Source organism: Panulirus ornatus, chromosome 57 (assembly GCF_036320965.1).
Source record: "Panulirus ornatus isolate Po-2019 chromosome 57, ASM3632096v1, whole genome shotgun sequence".
Taxonomy (NCBI): Eukaryota; Metazoa; Arthropoda; class Malacostraca; order Decapoda; family Palinuridae; genus Panulirus; species Panulirus ornatus.
In genome coordinates this window covers 25,358,226-25,382,334 of record NC_092280.1, presented here as the reverse complement: position 1 = coordinate 25,382,334, position 24,109 = coordinate 25,358,226, and the positions used below count along the sequence as shown (strand labels likewise).

At 36.3% G+C, this 24,109-nt stretch overlaps 1 protein-coding gene across 6 annotated transcripts in view; it reads left to right on the top strand.

Annotated features, from left to right (window-relative positions):
- Positions 1 to 21,507, top strand: part of LOC139766311 (ATP-binding cassette sub-family C member 5-like) — an 80,881-nt gene extending 59,374 nt beyond the window's left edge. For all 6 annotated transcript variants that reach the window (XM_071694780.1, XM_071694784.1, XM_071694783.1 and 3 more), the window contains 9 exons: positions 3,824 to 3,977; positions 5,663 to 5,791; positions 5,945 to 6,036; positions 8,445 to 8,629; positions 10,616 to 10,781; positions 12,941 to 13,124; positions 13,310 to 13,502; positions 14,231 to 14,343; positions 17,482 to 21,507. In XM_071694780.1, the coding sequence (XP_071550881.1) occupies positions 3,824 to 3,977; positions 5,663 to 5,791; positions 5,945 to 6,036; positions 8,445 to 8,629; positions 10,616 to 10,781; positions 12,941 to 13,124; positions 13,310 to 13,502; positions 14,231 to 14,343; positions 17,482 to 17,629 (1,364 nt within the window). In that variant the 3' untranslated portion in view covers positions 17,630 to 21,507. The remainder of the gene's footprint in view (positions 1 to 3,823; positions 3,978 to 5,662; positions 5,792 to 5,944; positions 6,037 to 8,444; positions 8,630 to 10,615; positions 10,782 to 12,940; positions 13,125 to 13,309; positions 13,503 to 14,230; positions 14,344 to 17,481) is intronic.
- Positions 21,508 to 24,109: the final 2,602 nt, after the last annotated feature.

Here is a 24,109-nt window from a genome sequence, read left to right as displayed (position 1 = left end):
AAAAGGCAGACTGCCTATGAGAATCTGTCTGAAGTGGAGGGAGCAAGACATGAAATTGCCAAAAGGCAGGCCTTGCATATGCTGCTCACCACCCATATTAATTGATGAATAATTTTTTTTTTCTGCCACCATGCACATTTCATTGTTATGTGTCTTTGGTTCAGATGAAACTGACTTAAACCATGTATAAAATTTTCTTTTTAATGTTTCTGTTGTTTATCCATGCATGTTTTTTTTCTTGGTAGCACATTGATTGGGCGTTCTGAAATTCTTGCAGGGCTCTGATATATCTTTGCCACATCTTGATATATTCCATGGTATTCCTGCAGACCTAAGGAGAAGGAAGGATGGAGTTGAAATAAAGAATCTTTAGGGTATTGGGCCTGAGCATTCAGGAGAGTGAGAGATGTGCATTGGATAGAATAAGTTATATTAATGTGTTGTATGGGGGCAATATGCTGTTAGGAAGCTGAAGCAGGGCATATGAAGCAAGAAAAATAAACCATGAAATGGTTTGTGGGGCTAGGCTATGGATTTTAGGTCCTAGTTTTAGTTCAAATAAACATAACAGCTAGAAAGAGTATTTGCATGAGGCCAATATTTTGTAATTACATATTTGCACTCTATGGGAAGGTAATTTAATGCTACCTTTGTAAGATGGGAGAGGCAGTTACGTAAAAAAAAAGTATTATTGCTATATCATCATTATTTTTATTATTTTTTTTTTATACTTGATTGCCATTTCCTGTGTTAACAAGTTAGTACTAGGAAGACCTTGTCTACCCACATCCATTCTCTAGCTGTCATTGTAATGCACTGAAACCACATAGGAAGCCCTCATCCACTTGCATTCATTCTTTAGCTCCCTATCCACAACCAGGCCCCACAGACATTCCCATGGTTTACTTCAGACACTTCACATGCCCTGGTTCAGTCCATTGACAGCATGTTGGCCCTTATATACCACATCATTCCAATTCACTCTATCCTGTGCATGTCTTTCATCCTCGTATATTTTTGGACCCCTTATGCCCAAAATCTTTTTCACTCCATCCTTCCATTTCCAGGTTGTTCTCCATGTTCTTCTTGTACCCTCTACTTCTGGCACATATATCCATTTTGTTAACCTTTCCTCGCTAATTCTCTCCTTAGTTCAAACCATTTTAGCACACCTTTTCCTCAGACATTTCATTTCCAACACATCCACCCTTCTTTGCACAGCCTTATCTATAGACTATACCTTGCATCCATATAATATTACTGGGATGATTATGTCTTCAAGCATACCAGTTTTACCTTTCCATGAAAAGATTTCTCTTTCCACACATTCTTCAGTACTCCCAGACCCTTCACCCCTTACCTACCCTATGACTCACTTCCGCTTCCATGGTTCCATTCGCTGCCATGTCCACTCTCACGTATCTAAAACACCTCACTTCCTCCAGTTTTTCTCCATTCAAACTCACATATCTAACTTGTTCCTCAACTCTGCTAAACCTAATAACCTTGCTTTTAGTGACATTTACTCTCAACTTCCTCTTTTCACACACTCTTTCAAACTCTGTCACTAACTTCTGCAGTTTCTCATTCAAATCTGCCACTGCTGATTATTATGATAATGATTATTACTCTTTTCCTTCATATTTGTTCTCTGCTTCCCACACTAATGAGGTCATGCCAGGAACAGATGAAGATAATTCCTTCTTTCATTCACTTCCATTCTCAAACTGTCATATGTAATGTACCAAAAATGCAGCCCCCTGTAAACAACCAGGCCCAGCAGACCTTTCTGTGTTTCCCCATGCTGCTCTGTGTTATTGTTGTTTTTTCTACTTTTCATCCTTGATTGATGTTTCCTGTTTTAGCAAGGTTGTGCCATGAACAGACGAAGAAAGGCCATGTTGTCATTATTATTATTATTATTATTATTTATTTTTTTTTTTGCATTGTCGCTGTCTCCCGCGTTTGCGAGGTAGCGCAAGGAAACAGACGAAAGAAATGGCCCAACCCACCCCCATACACATGTATATACATACGTCCACACACGCAAATATACATACCTACACAGCTTTCCATGGTTTACCCCAGACGCTTCACATGCCCTGATTCAATCCACTGACAGCACGTCAACCCCGGTATACCACATCGCTCCAATTCACTCTATTCCTTGCCCTCCTTTCACCCTCCTGCATGTTCAGGCCCCGATCACACAAAATCTTTTTCACTCCATCTTTCCACCTCCAATTTGGTCTCCCTCTTCTCCTCGTTCCCTCCACCTCCGACACATATATCCTCTTGGTCAATCTTTCCTCACTCATTCTCTCCATGTGCCCAAACCATTTCAAAACACCCTCTTCTGCTCTCTCAACCACGCTCTTTTTATTTCCACACATCTCTCTTACCCTTACATTACTTACCCGATCAAACCACCTCACACCACACATTGTCCTCAAACATCTCATTTCCAGCACATCCATCCTCCTGCGCACCACTCTATCCATAGCCCACGCCTTCCAACCATACAACATTGTTGGAACCACTATTCCTTCAAACATACACATTTTTGCTTTCCGAGATAATGTTCTCGACTTCCACACATTCTTCAAGGCTCCCAGAATTTTCGCCCCCTCCCCCACCCTATGATCCACTTCCGCTTCCATGGTTCCATCCGCTGCCAGATCCACTCCCAGATATCTAAAACACTTCACTTCCTCCAGTTTTTCTCCATTCAAACTCACCTCCCAATTGACTTGACCCTCAACCCTGCTGTACCTAATAACCTTGCTCTTATTCACATTTACTCTTAACTTTCTTCTTTCACACACTTTACCAAACTCAGTCACCAGCTTCTGCAGTTTCTCACATGAATCAGCCACCAGTGCTGTATCATCAGCGAACAACAACTGACTCATTATTATTATCATTATTATTATTATTATTATTATTGTTATAATCATTATTGTTATTATTATTGTTATTATTATTCTTTCTTTCAAACTATTTGCCATTTCCCGCATTAGCGAGGTAGCGTTAAGAACAGAGGATTGGGCCTTTGAGGGTATACCCTCACCTGGCCCAATTCTTTGTTTCTTCTTTTGGAAAATTAAAAAAAACGAGAGGGGAGGATCTCCAGCCCCCCGCTCCCTCCCCTTTTAGTCGCCTTCTACGACACGCAGGGAATACGTGGGAAGTATTTATTATTATTATATATATGTTTTTTTTATTATACTTAACCACCATCTCCCATGTTAGTGAGGTAGCACAAGGAAACAGACAAAGATAGCCCAACCCACCCACATACACATGTATATACATAAACGCCCACTTACGCACAAATACATACATATACATTTCAATCTATACATACATATACATACACAGACATATACATATATTCTCAAGAACATATCCATACTAGCTGTCATGTGTAGTGCACTGAAACCACAGCTCCCTTTCCACATCTAGTCCCCACAGACCTTTCCATTATTATTTCATTATCATTGGTTTTATTATACACATTTCTTTTATATTATACGTATTTGCTATTTCCCACATTAAGAACAGAGGATTGAGCCTTAGAGGGAATATCCTCACTTGGCCCCCTTTTCTATTCCTTCTTTTGGAAAATTGAAAACGGGGAGGAGGATTTCCAGCCCCCTGCTCCCTCCCCTTTTAGTTGCTTTCTATGACTCGCAGGGAATACGTGGGAAGTATTCTTTCTTCCCTATCCCTAGGGATAACACTTATTTAGATTTTCTAATTTTACCATTCTTTATCATTAACAGTTCAGAGTGATGAAATAACCTTGTTGTCTCTTTTTCAGTTGATGTTCGAGTTCCCATGACACTGGAAACCTTTTTGCAGAATGTCTGCATAATTACAAGCTCCTTGGTATTCGTTTGTCTTGTTTTCCCTTATTTCCTGCCCATCTTAGTTCTTCTGGCAGTGTTGTTTTTGTTTATAAGGAATGTGTTTAGGTAAGTTTTGTTATACTGTATACACTTTGATTTTTGTCAGAATTGATATATCAGAGAAGTTTGAGAATGTACAGGACTTGTCCAAGCATGGTATTTGGTTGAGTGTTCAATTTTATGGAAGATCCTTGAAATTTTTTTTCTTTTTTATTGATTTTGACCATTGTAGAAGTATTTCATTTTGATTTCATGTTAGGAAAAAGGTATTTTTTAGAACGTAATAAGTAGATTAATATATATAATGTGGAATTTATAAGATTTCGTGTTATTCATTTGTGTGAAAATTCCATATTTCAGAACATCTTGGACGGTTGAAAGTTGTCATGTAGAGTGGAATTTGCTGATGCGATGGGAAGAAAACCCTTAGATTTATATGTCATAAGTGAAAGGAACTGTAAGGGAGGGGGAAACCAAAAAGGAAATGGAAATATAGTGTGAAGGAGGCTTTTGGGTGTCAGGGCCTAAATTTTAATGAGAGTAAGAGGCATGCATGGTATGGAAAGAGATGGATTTGTGTGGTAAGTGGGGGCAACATGCTGTCAGTTAGGCTGAATCAAGGAAGTGGAGATAATTTATTTTGTTTATATCATCTTTTGCTGTGCCATATGTTTCTTTTCCAATGTTTAAGGAGTAGGTTCTTATTACTTGTAAGTTGTGATGATCTGAGGAATTATTCTTTTGATTTCAGTGAGAAATGCTGTCATTTGTGAATACAAGGTCTCATGTTTTGTAGTCTTTTTAGCTTATAATTTACAGTATTTGTAACTGGTGATATGTCTCATGTTTTCAGTACTTGTTTTCATGTGGTCTGTTTGTATTTTGCAGATGAGGGGGGAGGGGGATGGTATTCCATGTGTGGCGAGGTGGCAATGGGAGTGAATAAAGGCAGATAGTGTGAATTGTGTGCATGGGTATATATGTATGTGTCTGTGTGTGTATATATATGTGTACATTGAGATGTATAGGTATGTATATTTGCGTGTGTGGACGTGTATGTATATACATGTGTATGGGGGTGGGTTGGGCCATTTCTTTCGTCTGTTTCCTTGCGCTACCTCGCAAACGCGGGAGACAGCGACAAAGCAAAATAAATAGATAAATATTATTGATAGAAAAAAATTGATACAGCTTTAATCTGCTCATTGCTTTTTCATCTTTTAAAGTGGGATCATAAATCTCCTCACCATATTATTATTATTAGTTTGTAATTCTATATTCATGTGTTGCTTTAATACACTAGGCATGTGTAGAAGATGTCTGCATTATTTAAGAAATTAATGACAGTAATGTGAAAAAGGCTTTTGCATGGTATTTCCAATTGTCCTTTATTAAAAAAGTGTCATGGAACTTCTTATTCATGTTACATTAGGTAACCCCATGTTTATTTGGAAGGTCAGAAAATAAATAATGTAAATGAAATGCTACCTCGCAAATTCGGGAAATGGCGAATAGTATGAAAGAAAGAAAGAAATGCAAAAGGAGAGTTGCACAACTAGGGCCTGCAATGAAAGTTTGTCAGTTTTTTCTAAGATGAGTGAGATTGGTAAGAGTATCTCTTTGTAGGTTTTACCATGAGATTAGAACCAGAGGTCATTGTTGCTTTGACTTACAAACTGACTTCCTTTAAACTGATATTGCAACCCAGTTTTGATTCATGTATGATATCATTCATAGTATTTTATTTCTAGAATTGGAATTCGAGATTTAAAGAGGATGGAGAATGTGTCAAGATCTCCATTGTACAGTCATGTAAGCACAACAATTAATGGCCTTGCCACTATCAATGCATATGGCAAACAGAAGATGTTCACCAAAAAGTAAGTAAGGTCGAAGAAGGAGCTTATAAGTGCATTCTGTATATTGAATTTCTAACTTGCTATAAGAGTAATGTAAGAATTATAAAGTGCATCATTTTGGAAAAGGTGAATATGAGTTTATTTCAGTAAATCTTTTCATTTTCCTTACCAAAGGTTTATGGTTTTGTTTGATGAGAATACTTGTGTATTCTACCTCTTCAACTGTGCTATGCGATGGTTAGCAGTCAGACTAGATCTGCTTGCTTGTAAGTATGAATTACGTTTTATGTTTTAGTCTTTTGTTATTTTTCATGTATAATGAATGATGATTTAAGAAACCAGAAATTCATTGGATGAAGGCTGCTTGGGTGGTATTTGATGAAGATGCAGTTTAAGAAAGCCCACATGGCACGAGAGTTAGGCTTCATCCCCACAACAGGCAGCCTGTCCATAAAGATAATCATCACCTTTCATTTATGTACTGCAGAATTTAATAAAGTTCACCGTAAGTGATTCACACAGCTTTTATTTTTTGATATTATACAATTTTTTTCTGCTCTACTACTTATGGACATTGTATATTTCTAGAGTTATTGAATATTTGGACAGTATGGGAGGCTGTACTGTAATATAATGGCAGGAGATCCTGATACAGATTCTTTCCTTGGCCTGTCATTCAAATTCTTATTCTTCCAATAAGATGTGAGCTATTGAAGAATCTGAAGTAGGACATATAAAAGAGATGGGACAAGATTTCAGGAAAATTATCTGTTACCTAGAAGGATTGCAATATTGATGGGAAAGAGGTGATGATTGATCCAAGACCAGTGAATTAGGTAGGGATGTATTTTGTTATGAAGGCTGTGCACTGTTTTCTGTAATGATTTGGTATAAGTCATCATAAGGTATCATGAGTACGGAAATTGTATTGACAAACCATGGAAGATGGTTCATGATTACTGTATTTTGTAAATCCTTAGAAAAATGCAAATGAAGCTGTACGAAAACAGAAAAGTCGATATGAATTAGTGCAGATAAATGTTTTTCTTCTGTTTCCCCTTTTAGAAAGTTAAAATACAAGGAGGGGAGGGTTTCCAGCCCCGCACTCCCGTCCCCTTTAGTCGCCTTCTACGACATGTGAGGAATGCGTGGGAAGTATTCTTTCTCCCCTATCCCCAGGGATAGGGGGGAGGGGGTTATTATTTCATGTGTGGAGGGTGGCGATGGGAATGAATAAGGGCAGACAGTATGAATAATGTACATGTGTATATATGTATATGTCTGTGTGTGTATATATATGTATACGTTGAGATGTATAGGTATGTATATTTGCGTGTGTGGATGTGTATGTATATACATGTGTATGTGGGTGGGTTGGGCCATTTCTTTTGTCTGTTTCCTTGCGCTACCTCGCTAACGTGGGAGACAGCGACAAAGCAAAATAAATAAATGAATAATTAAATAAGCAAAATGTTTTACTGTGAACAGGTAGAGGGGGATGCATTTTTTTTTACCTGAGTTGCTTTGCTTGTAAGAAACAGATGAGTAATAGTTGAAATTCTAGAATAGGATTTGAAAAGTAGGCAGATTGCTGGTAGACTTAAAAGCCATCAGTGTTACAAGGTTCAGTTATATAATCTATAGGTTTTCTTGGGTTAGTTGTGGCTGTCTTTGTTGCCAGATTTGGTTATGGCAGTCCAAATTTAATGTGCTATAATGAAATATGAAAGTCAGACAAAGTTGAATAGTTATATGTAACAACATAGTTGGATATTTTGATTGGAGTATATGAAATGATAAAATAGTATGAAAAGGAATAAAGAAATAAAGGAATTTGTAACTGGAGAATGAATAGTTCATGAAGTACAGGATGATATGTAGAGGTATGGGTATTTGGAGAGAACTGATCTAGAAAGGTTAACAAAAAGCATATATCTGAGTAAGGCAAGAGTGAGTAGGTACAAAGGTATTTTACAGAGAAAAGAGACCAACAGATTAAGGATACATGTCTTTAAGGTTAAACATGTTGGAATTTTATATGTAACTGTAGGGAGTTGTTGAAAGACTTCTCTTAACCCTCAGTGTTTATGGCAGGAAATGACTTGTCAAAAGTTCAATTGATATTGATATGCATTACGGTAAGTAATATAATTAGATAGTATGAAAATGACAGAAATGAATTATAATTTGAGTCAGATTAGGCTGATTGCAGAACAGAGACACAATAAACTTGATAAAAGTGAGAGTGAGGGATATAGAAAAAATATAGGGAGACTATCCATAGAAGGGGATCTAATACAGGTAATTCTTTTTCTTTCCTTTCATGCACATTCACTATTTCTTTTGTGAGCAAGGTAGCAGTATGAACAGATGACTCAGTTTAGAGGAAAAGAATTCTCATTTGGCTCTTTTCTATGTTCCCTCTTTTTGTGAATGATATAGGAGGGGAGGATCCCAGCTTCCTGCTTCCACCCTCTAGTTACTTTCTATGACACACGAGATACATGGGCAGTATTCTTTGTCCCCTATCCCCAAGGATGAACAGTTCTGATTAGGTAAAATATTTCTAAATTTTGGTAGGAATAAAGATTGGGAACCTACTTTTCATATTGGTATTGTTTTACTAAATTTAATTAAATAGAGATCACACTTAATGTGCATTATATCTTTTCAGTATTGGTGACATCATGTACTGCAGCATTAGCATTATTATTACGAGGAACAGTGGAGGCATCATTTGCTGGCCTGGCTTTAGCCTATGCTGCACAACTCAGTGGCATTTTCCAGTACACTGTAAGACTTAGCACAGAAACTGAAGCAAGGTTTACATCAGTGCAGAGGATTAACAGTTATTCTAAGGTATTTATATGTTATATCTGACTCATGCCTCAGTGACTTGGAAGATAATGGGAGGGAATGTGTTTAGTTAACCTAAGATAATGAACTGAATTAGTATTAAAGAAATTTGCCTTTTAGTGAAAATAGTTGCAATAGGGTAAGTATAGATATTAAGGATAGTTCCTCTTTGAAAGGAACATAATGATGATGAGGAATTTGGCCAAACTCTGTATTTTCTGAATCAGTACAATACTTGGCTGTACTTTTAATCTAACATTAGGTTGTGAACATAAGATTTGTCTGGTCTGGTCAACTGCAAGGTCTGATTAACTGAAGTTCAGTTCATTTAGTGTTTACTGTATATTGCACAGTGTTATTGATGATGAGATTTGAGCTCCTTAGGTCTGAACAAACCAGACACTTGAGGGTGTAAGTTTAAGGGAGAAATAGAAAAGACTTGAAAGAGCATATTATATCAAATTGAAAACGAATGACTTAAAGGGCAAATGAATATGGAATGCCAAGTTTGATTGTTGTTGCTCATTATTTTATAATGTATAGAAAAGTATGAAATGAAAATATTGATTGTAGGCATCAGATAAACTCATTTATTGATTTATAAGGGATTAGATATCAAGAGTAGATTTCAAATTTCTTTAGGAATTATTGAGAGTGAAGGTGGCAAGGGTAGTAGCAGTTTCAAGTGATCGTGAATTAGTAATTGAGAGAGATTACAATTAAGCACATCAAATATCACAAATCCATACGTTTTGGGACCAAGCAATGTACAGATTTTGGATTTTTTGGATTTTAGAAATACAGGCCATGCATTGAATTCTGAGCTTATCATTAAATTATCTGAATGCTTTTCCTATCCAAGGCAGGCTCTAAACAGTATTTGTTTGTAGTATACATAAATTTACACTGTACAATCTGTTCTTAATATAATACAAGTATATACTACATGAAATTCAGCCACCGTTAGAAACACATGCTCCAAATTGCCATTAATTTTGAATTCACTGAACCACCTCTTGTATGAGGTTCTTGTGTCTTGAAATTCATATTTTTGATATTCTGCCTCTACTTTTTTAGATGAGGTTCTCTGAATCCAGTTTTCTTGATAGTTCTTACTCAAAGAGTGCTTGAGAAGGTTTAGATATTATATATTTGTACTTACTTAGTGAAGGCATGTGTTTAAATGAAAAAAAGATAGTTGTAATCACAAGATTGTACTGGATAAGCAAGAGTAGTGACAACAGTGGATTTTTTGTGAAGATAAAAGAGCATACTGGAAGTGATAGGGTTGTTTTAAATGAGCAGAAATGTTGACAGCAGTAGCAGCTTAGCATTATATGGAGAACGTAGAGTAGGAATATGTAATTTGGCTGGATAAAAGAAGATAGAGGCTGAGTTATAAAATTGCTAGAAAATATGTGACATATAAGGTCACTGCTGGTGCACTGAAGAAAGAGATGGAAGAGTTTGTTTCATGTCATAGGTGTCATGTTGGCTTTCAGAAGGATTTTATACAAGTGAAATATGATACTGGAATAGAGGGCAAACTATGAAAATGTAAATCATTTTGGAATATTTTTCAGATAGAGGGTGTAATATGAGGAGAGTAAACAAATCAAAGAATGTTGAAGTGTAAAGGATGTATGAAATTAGCAAGGAATTGTTCTAAAGCTGTGTAGAAATGGAAGAAGAGGTAAGGAAAAATGACTAAAAATACTTTTTAGTAGAACAGATGGGCATGAATGGATAAATAGTGTAAACATAGAAGGGCATAGTGAAAAATTCTTTACCTAAAAGATAGTTAATTTTGGAAGAAGATAAAGTGGGCTGTGGTTCACAGTTTGTAGAGTGTATCTGGAGCATGTTTGTTTATGAATGACAGTAGGTTACTACATGACAGACAGAAAGTTAGAATGTTTTAAGATGAAATTTTTGTTTGGTGATCACTTTTAATACAGTGGTTTAAGATGTATGCTTTTTTTTATTCAGGTTCTGGTGTCAGAGGCTCCACCCATTATAGAGTCAAGACGTCCAGATGTGATGTGGCCTAAATATGGACGCATCAGTTTTCGCAATGTCCAGATGAAATACCGACCAGAAACACCTCTTGTTTTGAAGGACATCACCTTTGATATTGACTCAATGGAAAACATAGGTTTGTTTTACAGTTTCCATGGGTAATATGCATTTAATTTGATACTTTCTTGTAAGTTAAAATGACCATCATAGTTAAGAACTTATAGGTTATCTTATGAAGTAGCATTCAGCATATATTTTAAGGTAGTGAGAAAGAAATTGTCTATTATGCTGTCCAAACAGTGATAGTTATGATTTCAGAGTGTCAATTTTTTTTTTTTTTTTTTAATGATGCTAGGAATGTTCTTTTTGAATTATGTATGTATATTTGTATGTAACCTACTCTCTCCATTTCTTGCTATTAAACTAAAGAGAAGTCACTTTATCCTTTAAACATTTGCCAACATTGTGCTGTGTTGAATTACAGGATGGCAGTCAACATCCTGTGATACTGTATCTTTTACCATTTATGTTTAAATATTCATCTTACTGTCAGTAACTTATAGAGGACTCTTCCACTGCGAAGCAGCCATGGAAAAACCTGTACCCTCCTCAGCACTCCTTTATTCAACATTATAAATGTGTGGTTGTATGCACAAAAGCCCAGCAGAAAAAATGTAGGTTGTCAGATAACTTAAGTGATCTGGAGAAATACCTATCATTGTATTCATCATTTGATGAGGAAAGTGAAGTAGAGTAACAGAAGAAATGTAAAGCAGTAAGGAGGAGGTAGTCCATTACAGACCCCTCCATGTTCCCTCTTGCATTTATCCTTTTTTGAGTCATGTAGAGGAATTTTCACAAACTTTGCACTCAATTTTCTGTTAATGTAGTCCTGGTATGATGAACTACAGTAACAAGATGGTAAAGAGCTAGAATATTTCGAAACACGTTTTTACCATAAAGTAGCATTAGTACAGAACTGTGTTGTGTATCATATTTTGTGCATGATGTAATGTTTACATGAATTATTATATCCAAGTTATTCACCAATAACACTGTGCCTGCATAAGAAAGAGGAGTTAGAGTGTGATAAAAAACAGGATCTCGTACATGTCAGTTACACCCACTCCTCCTCCTCATTTTTAGTGTGTTTATCATAGTACTTTATATTATATTCATGGTATTCACCACCAACATTTTGCGTTTTATGAAATAAAAGTAGAGTGTGAAACCATGTTTAAGAGAAAGACACAAGACCTCCATTCCTCCCCTGTTATTTCGAACTTTCAGACACACCAGCCACTACACATCCACTTACACAGCACTCCACCAGGACATCATTTTACTGTTGCATACCAGTTTCTTATCTCATAAAGGAAATCTTTTCGCACATTATGGTAGAATTTCTATCCCTGTTCTGAGTTTCTATCTCTGTTCTGTTTGTTTTCCATGAGATTTACATGGAGCTTTGTAAAATGCCCACTTTTATATCTCTCAGGGTTTGGTTTCCTTAGGATTATCATATCAGATAATTTTGATAATTTTTCACAAATGGGTAATTATATGTAATATTTTTTCCTCCCAGGTTATTTTGTATGAATATGACATAAATAGTACACCAGTCTCTCTAATTCCAACATTTTCAGTGATATGCTGGAGCAGGATTATTGATGGGAGAGTGTATATGGTACTTGAGAAACTCTTTTGTTCTAAGATCAAAGATAAAATGAAAAATTGTGAATAGTTTTCTCTTACCTGTGGTTTAAGAATTTAAGTCCCCAAGACAAAGTTTTTTATGTTTTTGTGGGCAAAGCAATGGGTTTCTTGTATGTCATCAGAGGAGAGCTCGGTAATGATTTTTTTTAACTGAACCACAACTACTGCTGTTTGATTCGTTACATTTAATGATTTCTCTTATAAGCTAGGTATTCCAAATAAGTGGGTTGCTGATTCTGTTGTTTTGCTTTGGTGGAAATAGCCCTAATTTTTTCAGAACCTCAGAAATCTGTATCCTGATCAGAGCTCTTTCTGTAACTAGGTGACTTTTTCTCACAATCATATGCCTAAGAATTAGCTTTGATTTATACTTATAGATTTGGTAATGACCTGTTAGATGTCACTGTAATACTAAATCAATGCCATGTTTTTTTTCTGTAAAGAATTTTAAAGACTCATTTTCTTTAAGCCCCTTGACAGTTGACCTGTTCTTTTTCAAGTTCTTTATGACTCGCATACAGAACAAGTGCTGGATGTGAAATTTTGGAAATACAATGTGTTGTTATTTCTGTGTTACAGGTGTTGTTGGGAGAACTGGATCAGGAAAGTCGTCACTTGGAGTAGCATTATTTCGACTAGTAGAGTTGGCTGCTGGGACTATTCGTATCGATAGTATCGATATTTCTACCTTGGGTTTAGAGGATCTCAGGTCAAAACTTTCGATCATCCCTCAGGATCCTGTGCTTTTTATTGGAACTGTCAGGTGTGCTATTTCCGCACTTATTATTAAACATTCCCCTAGACGTTGGGAAAGGACATTTTCTTCAGATGTATGAATGGTGAAATCTGACTTTGTAGGTATAAGCTGGAAATTAAGATGAATTAAGGTGATAAATGAAATACCATTAACTATTTTAGGATAGTGGTTAACTGTAATTCATCTTACAGGTATAACCTAGATCCATTTGATCGTCACTCAGATAAAGAATTATGGTCAGCTTTGGAACAAACTTATATGAAAGATCGCATTTCTAACTTAGAATTAAAGCTCTGTGCACCTGTGGTGGAGAATGGTGAGAACTTCTCCGTTGGGGAACGTCAGCTGATATGTATGGCGAGAGCCCTCTTGAGGAACAGTAAGGTGAGATTCTATTAGTGTTAATGAACTATGTAATTGCAAGGAAAGGTAAGAAGTGCCAAATGGCAAAATTACAGTGTATGGAAACACCTTCTAAAATATGTAAGTGATGCAAACTCTATCAAAGCTATTGCTCTGTTAATATTGCAGAATTCTCCACTTTCATTATGTATGTTAGGTAGAGTGGATATTTGCAAAAGAGATGGCTATTTATTTGTTACTCATGTCACCTTGCTAAGGCAGGAAAAAACACTTGCATTACAAAAGGAAAGTATAGTTTCATTATAGATTAATGATAAGTTAAGAGGATAATAAAGGGCCACATGCTAAGCAGGCTGTGGAATGTTTGAGATTTAGAGAATTGTCTTAAAAAATCTAGACTCAGACTTTTAAAGATTAACTCAAGATACACTTGCATCATTCTCTGTGGATTCCATGAGAGTAACTTAGAATTCATTCATCCTCATTTTCTATTTGATCTAATTTTCCATTATTGAGAACTCAAAAGTTCATGGGATGATGATTGTACATAACATTTTCAGTCACATTAAAAAGCTTTGGAAAGTAAGTGAGTGTCGGTTTCAGACATAGAAACAGATTTATTGACATTTTGTTCCAGGATGTGAGAAGAACACTCTTTAGAATGATATATTCCTTATTTTACCCATTATGTTATGAAAATATCATTTGTGTGTGTATACTGCATAACTTTTTTATTTTCATCATTTCAGATTCTCTTTTTAGATGAAGCAACAGCTGCCATAGACACAGAGACTGACTTCAAAATTCAGCAAACACTGAAGGATGCCTTCAAATCTTGCACCATGATTACTGTTGCACACAGGTAAGATATTTTGCTGTATATATCTTTTAGTATTAGTGCTGCTTGTTGTTCTTTACAAAGAAATTTATGAGAATATAGCTAGAAACAACTGCTGATGCAGAAGTACCTTTTTGTATTTTAGCATGTTCAGACAACTTTCTTTCAATAGAAGAATAGTATCGGTGATGATAAACAAGCACATTGAGGGAAATTTTTGGCCAGTCATGCTTCATGCCAGATGTATGAACCCCCAATCTTTATCCTCCCCTACCATTCCCATCTCTAACAAGCAGTAACCCAGTGTATAACCAGCCCCTAACCATTTAGCTGTTTTTGGCATTGATCCCTGTAAGCTAACATAAGTGCCTATATGTGAGTAATGTAAATTTTTCATCAAATACCCTTTTGCCATTTCAATTATGGGTTGGTTCACTTCTGTCTCATTGGTTATCATTTAATGCTGGGTACTTATCTTGAGTAACTGAAAGTTCTCTTTCTCATCAGTCTTCTGTCAGAGATGGAAGGTGGTGGACATGCCCATCATGCTAGAATGCTTGGAATGAGTGTTAGAGAAATTTCATATCGTTGGAGAATATAAGGATGCTGAAGATGATTAAAACAATGAATCAGATGAGTCTTATAAAAGACCTACAACTTGTATGACACAGGAAGACTGCTTATATGAGGAAAATTCTTGGCCCAACTTGCAAGATCTAACTTTTATGCACCATTATGCAAAGTAAATTTTTTTGTCTCATTTGTTTACTATTTTCTCCAATGATATATGCTATTGTGTCTTGAGGAATATAATGTATATATTTTTATTTTTTTTATTATACTTTGTTGCTGTCTCCCGCGTTTGCGAGGTAGCGCAAGGAAACAGACGAAAGAAATGGCCCAACCCCCCCCCATACACATGTATATACATACGTCCACACACGCAAATATACATACCTACACAGCTTTCCATGGTTTACCCCAGACGCTTCACATGCCCTGCTTCAATCCACAGGACAGCACGTCAACCCCGGTATACCACATCGCTCCAATTCACTCTATTCCTTGCCCTCCTTTCACCCTCCTGCATGTTCAGGCCCCGATCACACAAAATCTTTTTCACTCCATCTTTCCACCTCCAATTTGGTCTCCCTCTTCTCCTTGTTCCCTCCACCTCCGACACATATATCCTCTTGGTCAATCTTTCCTCACTCATCCTCTCCATGTGCCCAAACCACTTCAAAACACCCTCTTCTGCTCTCTCAACCACGCTCTTTTTATTTCCACACATCTCTCTTACCCTTACGTTACTGACTCGATCAAACCACCTCACACCACACATTGTCCTCAAACATCTCATTTCCAGCACATCCATCCTCCTGCGCACAACTCTATCCATAGCCCACGCCTCGCAACCATACAACATTGTTGGAACCACTATTCCTTCAAACATACCCATTTTTGCTTTCCGAGATAATGTTCTCGACTTCCACACATTCTTCAAGGCCCCCAGGATTTTCGCCCCCTCCCCCACCCTATGATCCACTTCCGCTTCCATGGTTCCATCCGCTGCCAGATCCACTCCCAGATATCTAAAACACTTCACTTCCTCCAGTTTTTCTCCATTCAAACTCACCTCCCAATTGACTTGACCCTCAACCCTACTGTACCTAATAACCTTGCTCTTATTCACATTTACTCTTAACTTTCTTCTTCCACACACTTTTCCAAACTCAGTCACCAGCTTCTGCAGTTTCTCACATGAATCAGCCACCAGCGCTGTATCATCAGCGAACAACAACTGACTCACTTCCCAAGCTCTCTCATCCCCAACAGACTTCATACTTGCCCCTCTTTCCAAAACTCTTGCATTTACCTCCCTAACAACCCCATCCATAAACAAATTAAACAACCATGGAGACATCACACACCCCTGCCGCAAACCTACATTCACTGAGAACCAATCACTTTCCTCTCTTCCTACACGTACACATGCCTTACATCCTCGATAAAAACTTTTCACTGCTTCTAACAACTTGCCTCCCACACCATATATTCTTAATACCTTCCACAGAGCATCTCTATCATATGCCTTCTCCAGATCCATAAATGCTACATACAAATACATTTGCTTTTCTAAGTATTTCTCACATACATTCATGACAGCAGGATAGAGCCTAAATTCATTAGTACACAGGCAAAGGGTTAAGAGTCTGTTAGTGTAATGTGCTGCTGGTATAGTACAATGCATGCTAGTTCCAAACTAACTAAGATGGCTTAATTACTAGCTGCTTGAGTAAAGATATCCATAACCTAAAAGAAGGACTTCATTTGATTGTCAGCAGACTGGTGTTTCAGATGGTGCTACTCATACTTTACTGTAAATTGAAGTCTTCTTGTCAGAGAACTGTTTCATGATGAATCTGAGATTAGGCCCATCAAAATGGGGAATGCGAAGACTGTTGTACTTTGTTATATGCCCAGATGCTATTCCTGCCTTAGTAAGATATCACCTGGAACTATCCACTCTCTAGTTGTCATGAATAAATGTACTTTTTACTTGAATATGATAGTTTTGTAAATGACACTGAAACTTAAAAGTAATGTTTGTGGAATTAAGACTAACCTTTGAAATGAACTTCAGCAGGAAAATTAGCTCGTAAGTACAGCTATAGAGGTGATGAATTCAAGATTGGTTCATTTCATTACCTCAAATAATGAATTGTTTAGAAGAGCTTGGAAAGAGTATGATTTTGAGCTAGACCTAACCAAACATTCCTTGAAGAGGTTGGCTAACTATGCCAGCCTTTTAGAGTGACTGATGGCTTGTTGATGTTAGGCTGAGGTGGGGAAATGTGACAGCATGACAATATGGAAACAGCTTTACCAATTACAACAGTGTTTTTTCAGAAGATTGTGTCAAATGGGATATTATTTTACATGAATATGAAGAGATATAGTGTTTGGAAGAGATTATTTGTGAACCACCATACTCTAGCATGAAAATGCATACGAGATAAAAAAAGAAAAAAGAATATGAAGAAATATGGTGTTTGGAAGAGATTATGTGTGAACCACCATAGTCTATAGCATGAAAATGCTTACCAGATATGAATAGACAAATTATATTGATTGCATCAAATAATATAAATTTCATTCCAGGTTGAACACAGTTATGTCATGCACACGGATATTGGTGCTGGATGATGGGAAAGTAGCAGAGTTTGACACACCGAGAGCTCTCCTCGCCAATCCTTCTTCACTTTTTGCTAAGATGGTTGCAAAAGCTGAGGTCTCCTTGACTGAATAAAAAAAAGTGCCTGCTGAGCATTTTGGGCAGCTAACTGGTTTAAAGGTCTCAGTTATAGTAGATTTTCACTTTATTTTTGTAGTCACTCCACAGATTACCAGCTTATGCGGTAATATTTTTACAACAGGTCATTTTATTTTATGTCTTTACAAAGTAAATTATTGAAATTGTTGATAATTTACTTGTGAAATGAATTGTAGAATATTTTTAATGTGGCATTATATAATTTCCTTTCCATTGAGCTGGAAATAATACATTGTATCTCTTTAGAAGATAGTTATATTTGATATTCCAGTTTAAGGAAGTTTTTCATCTAAAGATGAAGAATCTTGATAGTAGATTGGTTGGCCCCAGTTGCTCATAGAGGAACTATCATGGAAGTGTCAGGAGCTTAACTTTTCCATTAGTTTTTTCTTTTTTCTAAAGGACCATCATATATTGTTTGCTGCATGTTCTCACACTCCATACACGCTTTCAGATGTGGCAATATTCTCTGTTTTTACAGTCTTTTTATGCTTACTTTTACACTTTCCAAGTGTATAGTTTCCTAACAGTTACAATCTGTCCCATTTTAATCCTCAAACAGTAGCCATCATCATATGATGACAATTTTTTCTCTTCAGCAGATGAATCATAGCATTAACAGCATATAGAGGTCCAATCTGTTGTTGGGCAATTGAAGGAAAACTTCAGATTTCATTAATACCATTCAAACATGATGGTAAAGGCACATCTATTGGCCTCTCAGATCGTGTTTACGTTGATCTCATAGAACATATGTAGATTGTTGGATGACCTAAGTGATGGGAAGAATGCATGTGGTATTTATCAGTTGGTGATGAAAACAGAAGAATAAGTCAATTTTAAAAGAAGTGACTCAGAGTGATTTTCATGGGGGTCAGGGATAGGAATGTTAGTGTAGGACCCTTCCATTGCCCTCATATACTTGGAGATCATGTTACAACTGAAGTTAATTTTCTGTATATGCAACTTTAGGGAGCTGGAGAATTTTGGTTATAGATGATAATAAAGAGCTAGAATATTTCCAAGCATATTTTGATCATCAAAGATTGTTTATTGAATGGTACATGTTATATCATTTAGTGTGTGAGGTGTAATATTTCTACATAAATCTTTGTTATTCACCACCAGTTTTGTGCCTGTGTAAGAAATAGAACAACAGTGTGATCCAAACAAAAATGACCATGTCCTTCCCTTTTATCTCAAGGTGAATAAGTATAGCCTAGAACTTGTGGGCCACGCCTCCTTTCACTCATTTGTTGTGTTCATAGTGAATATTTCTAAATATATTCACATTTTTCATCATACCTGTTCCTGTGTAAGATATAAGAAACAAAATCTTTTCATTATATTCAATACCCAAGTATTCCTCTAGTATTTTCACTTGAATTACCCTGAAGCCCCAATATTTCTCTACATCTGTCCATCTCTTCTTTGGGCTGCCTGTCCTCTGTTCCCTCTTATGCTGCTATATTACCTTTCCAACCTATTATCTGCCATATGTTCTCCGAGACCACACTATCTAAAGACACCATCTAACTATAATCTGCAAATTATCCTTTTCTGCTGCTTGTATTTTAGAACCCTCCTGGATATATATACTAATCTTTCATGTTCTTACATCAGTATTACCAGAGCCTTCAGTGCACCTCCTGTTTTTCTCCATTGCATGACTTCTTTTGCCTTCAGCTTTCCCACTACCATCCTCACTAAACTTTTCTTCCAAATCTTTAACCACATCTACAAATTCCAGTAATTCTTCACTATGCAGACAAATCTTACACTGACATTTCCACCCTTTCAGAAACTGGCATCTTACTTTTATATGCTTTGTCTTTCTGCACCCTCCTCCTAGATACATCATTGGTATGGCTCACTACTATATCTGACTCTTCCTCTGGATTAGCTAACAACACATTAACACATCTTCACACAACATTTGTGGCAACTTCCATTCTGTTTCTCTGAGGTTGAATGTCCCACTGTTGTTATTAGACCCTACCCAGCATTGATTACAATATGAATGAGAAGTTGCCTTTGGTGAGGTCATGTTATTGTACTTAAGAAGTATTGGAAAAGTTTGGGGGCCATGAAACAAGGAAAGGAATGCAGAGAAAATGTTTTTTTTTCCAGTCATTGATTCTATGGGTATTGAAGGCCAAATGATCTATTATCTGGTTTCTACATTGAAAGACTAAGAAGGATGCTGATTTTATAGTGAGGGAAAAGAAATTAGTGTGCATAATTAAAGTGCTATAAAAAGTAGATGGAAGTATGAAATTGAATGATAGAATGATGGAGTTGGTAATGATATTGGTTGACTTTAAATGTGTGCAGTAATGGGCAGCAAATAAGACTTTCCAAAGGCTTCATAGATCTCTCTGTTTTCATGACAAGATGGTATGTAAGTGATTGTAATTAAACTTGGCAACAGTAACATATGCATTACATAATTATTAATCAGAATCTACTCTCTGCTTCTATCTCTTAGAGGTTTTGGCCACCTCCTTACACATCTTGTTATGGGCCCATTGATCCAAGAACTTTGATCTAATGATAGCCAACCATGTATGTCACTGGAACTATGGTTTAAGGGTGTAAAAGGTTTACCATTGACGTTAAAGTCAACACAAAATGTGAAACATCTTTAGATGATATTGTATTATATGGTAATTCCACATCATTTTTTGTGTAATATTCCCAAAATTAGTTGAGTACAGGAGAATTTGTCAGTTTAGATAGAGAATTCTGTGTCATTTGGCTATCTAATGATAGCCAACCATCTATGTCACTGGAACTATGGTTTAAGGGTGTAAAAGGTTTACCATTGACGTTAAAGTCAACACAAAATGTGAAACATCTTTAGATGATATTGTATTATATGGTAATTCCACATCATTTTTTGGGTAATATTCCCAAAATTAGTTGAGTACAGGAGAATTTGTCAGTTTAGATAGAGAATTCTGTGTCATTTGGCAAACTTATGAGATCAGCATCATAACTTTCTTGAATTTCAAAGAATCACAAACTAAATGTTGTTTTGTTGATGCATCTTATTTATATAACCTTTTTGTGGCATAGCATCTCTTTTAAGCTTTATGATGTTAAGGAAATGTCCCTGTTTTCTTGATCAGTAGACATCATTGAAATGATAGATTGGTTGATAATGACTCATGCCATAGGTTATTACCATAATTTTCCAAATTAGCTTTTTTTCATATATATTTGCCATTTCCCATGTTAGCAAGGTAGTGTTAAGAACAGAGGAATAAAAAATAGAAATGGGAGGGGAGGATTTCCAGCCCCCCCATTCCCTCCCCTTTCAGTTGCCATCTACAACACACAGGGAATATGTGGGAAGCATTCTTTCTCCCCTGCCCTCAGGGATGATTAAATCGTATGTATATGTGTGTGCGTGGACGTGTATGTATATACATGTGTATGTGGGTGGGTTGGGCCATTCTTTCGTCTGTTTCCTTGCACTACCTCGCTAATGTAGGAGAGAGCGACAAAGTATAGTAAAATAAATAGATAAATAAAAATGTGAAACAAATTGTGATGTGAAAGTAAAATGAAAAAAATCATGAGACTTTTTTACAGCACTTTTTATGAAGATTTTTTTCTTTTTATTTAAGTGTACTTAAAACTGTAATTTAACTTTGTGTTGTAGGTTGTAAAAATTATTTTAACTCAATAAATCCTTTAATATTACAAATTTTATTTACTTTAAGGTTGACAATTTGAGTGATGTTGAATGATGTTATGATGATTTGTGAAAAATGTTCTTCGTTGACTGTTTTTCCCCTAATTCTTACATTTGATAGAGTTAACATAAACTGTTGAAAAAATTATTATAATATTATGTGTTTTTTTATACATATTTCCTGTGAACCATTTTCCTCCTCATATGTTGTTGTCTTTTTCATGGATGAGGTTGGTCTTAAGAACACAGTGAGAAAGTTGTGCAGACCAGCTGAAGTACAGTAGAGTGAAATTTTACTTCTTGAAAAGAATTGGATTAATAGAACATGTAGAACATGAAAAGATAAAGATTGGAAGGATAAATGGAATAAGTATAGGTGACCGGTAATTAGTCTCCTTAGTGACAAGGCTGAAGTTAACCCTTTGAGTGTAATGGTCCAAATCTCTTCTAAGCATCATTCCTCTTGGGTGCAACTGTGAAAAACTTTTCATGCCCGCTTATGGCATAGGGATAGGAAGTAGAAACAGACAGGCACATGAAAAAGTTGCATAGTGAGGGGAATAATAACTTTATGGGAAGACCAAGGAAGCAGTGAATAGGATGCTAAGTGCAAAAGCATTTTGCAAGATCCACCTGATAATGAATTCAGAATTAATGAATAGCTAGTTCCCTGTTGATGTAAACACCAAGTGAAAGCAACAGATTCAGCTCTCTTATAGACTTGAGATAACAACTGAAGTTACTGGTGTCAAGTTAATAAAAGAAACATGAGGAATTTCAAAAGTTGATTAAATGTATAAGAAGAGTTCTTCTTTAGATGAGTACAAAACTCTGTGATGTATTGGTGAGAAGAAAATCAACTTTTATAATTATTCTGGTTCTGTGATGTAGGATTTTCCTAGTAATGCCATAGTTGAGCTAAAGTAGTCAATGTTTTTGCAAGGTATGATCCTTTTATGGGTTTCTTCCATTTCCCCATTTTTTATAATCCCACACTATGATGAGCATTCCTTCAAGTTACCCACACATTGTGTGGCTAGCCATCATCCTAAGCACATTAGATTTGCTTCATTTACATATAAAATTGTAGGCATAATTGATTAATACTGTTTGGCATAATTTCATTGGTTGCCCCTTGATTGAAAATATGGGTAGATATACTTAAAGTCTGTTGTATTCAGTTATAAAGAGTCTTCTAACCCTCCATTTCTAGTCCATTTTTAACCAAACAGCTTTTATGGTTCTGATGTTTTAAAAACGAAATCGGTTTATGTGTGCTTAAATGTGATTTTTTTTAATTAGTGTGAAAATGGGATGATTTCCCTTTAAAAAAAGACTGGCATAAAGGCACTAGGAATGTGTGAAACTTGTGGTATAATAGCAGGGAAGACATGGTGGATGATTGAACAAGAGTATGACTGACATGGTTATTGTTTAAAAAAGAAGATGAAGTAGAGGGTGAGGTAGGGCACTAGCAAATGAAGTAGAAGGTAGGATAGGGCACTAGCAAAAGATATGGTTGCAACAATATACAGGTTAGACTTATTTTACATGGACTAGGACTAGAAGTGTTAATGAAAAAGTAGGTATAAAAGTAGAGAAGTCTGTGAATGAAATTGTAAATTTTAACCTACAAGGAAAAGCTGAAATTGTATTCAGTGAGACTGATAATATGTGGAGGTGCATGATGAGTGCAGTAAGAGTGGCTGTAGCATGGGCATGTGGTGTAGTAAGAATAAGATGGGCAACAACATTGCAATATCATATTAGGAAAATCTTCATTTTTATATGAGGAGTTGGGCTAGTAATTACCCCTTCCTTCGGTACAAGGAGGAAGCTCTGTGGCTTCCATCCCTTGAGGTGATGAACACTACTTGCAGTGGACTCTCCTTTCTGAAGGTGCAGAGGATACGAATAAAAGATATGATTTCCTACGAAAAGTACTTGCTTACAGGGATACCCATGTCCAAAACTTCACTTACGGATGGTCGTGTTTAATTTTTTTTTTTTTTTTGTACAACCCAGGTACATCTCGTGGGTGACAGGTTTAACTACTTCAGATTGCGTTGAAAACAATATATATATATATATATATATATATATATATATATATATATATATATATATATATATATATATGTGCTGGAAATGAGATGTTTGAGGACAATGTGTGGTGTGAGGTGGTTTGATCGAGTAAGTAACGTAAGGGTAAGAGAGATGTGTGGAAATAAAAAGAGCGTGGTTGAGAGAGCAGAAGAGGGTGTTTTAAAATGGTTTGGGCACATGGAGAGAATGAGTGAGGAAAGATTGACCAAGAGGATATATGTGTCGGAGGTGGAGGGAACGAGGAGAAGAGGGAGACCAAATTGGAGGTGGAAAGATGGAGTGAAAAAGATTTTGTGTGATCGGGGCCTGAACATGCAGGAGGGTGAAAGGAGGGCAAGGAATAGAGTGAATTGGAGCGATGTGGTATACAGGGGTTGACGTGCTGTCAGTGGATTGAATCAAGGCATGTGAAGCGTCCGGGGTAAACCATGGAAAGCTGTGTAGGTATGTATATTTGTGTGTGTGGACGTGTGTATGTACATGTGTATGGGGGGGGTTGGGGAATTTCTTTCGTCTGTTTCCTTGCGCTACCTCGCAAACGCGGGAGACAGCGACAAAGTATAAAAAAAAAAAAAAAAAAAAAAAAAAATATATATATATATTTGTATGAATTTATGATTTCCCCGGTTAGAGAAACAAGTCATTAAACG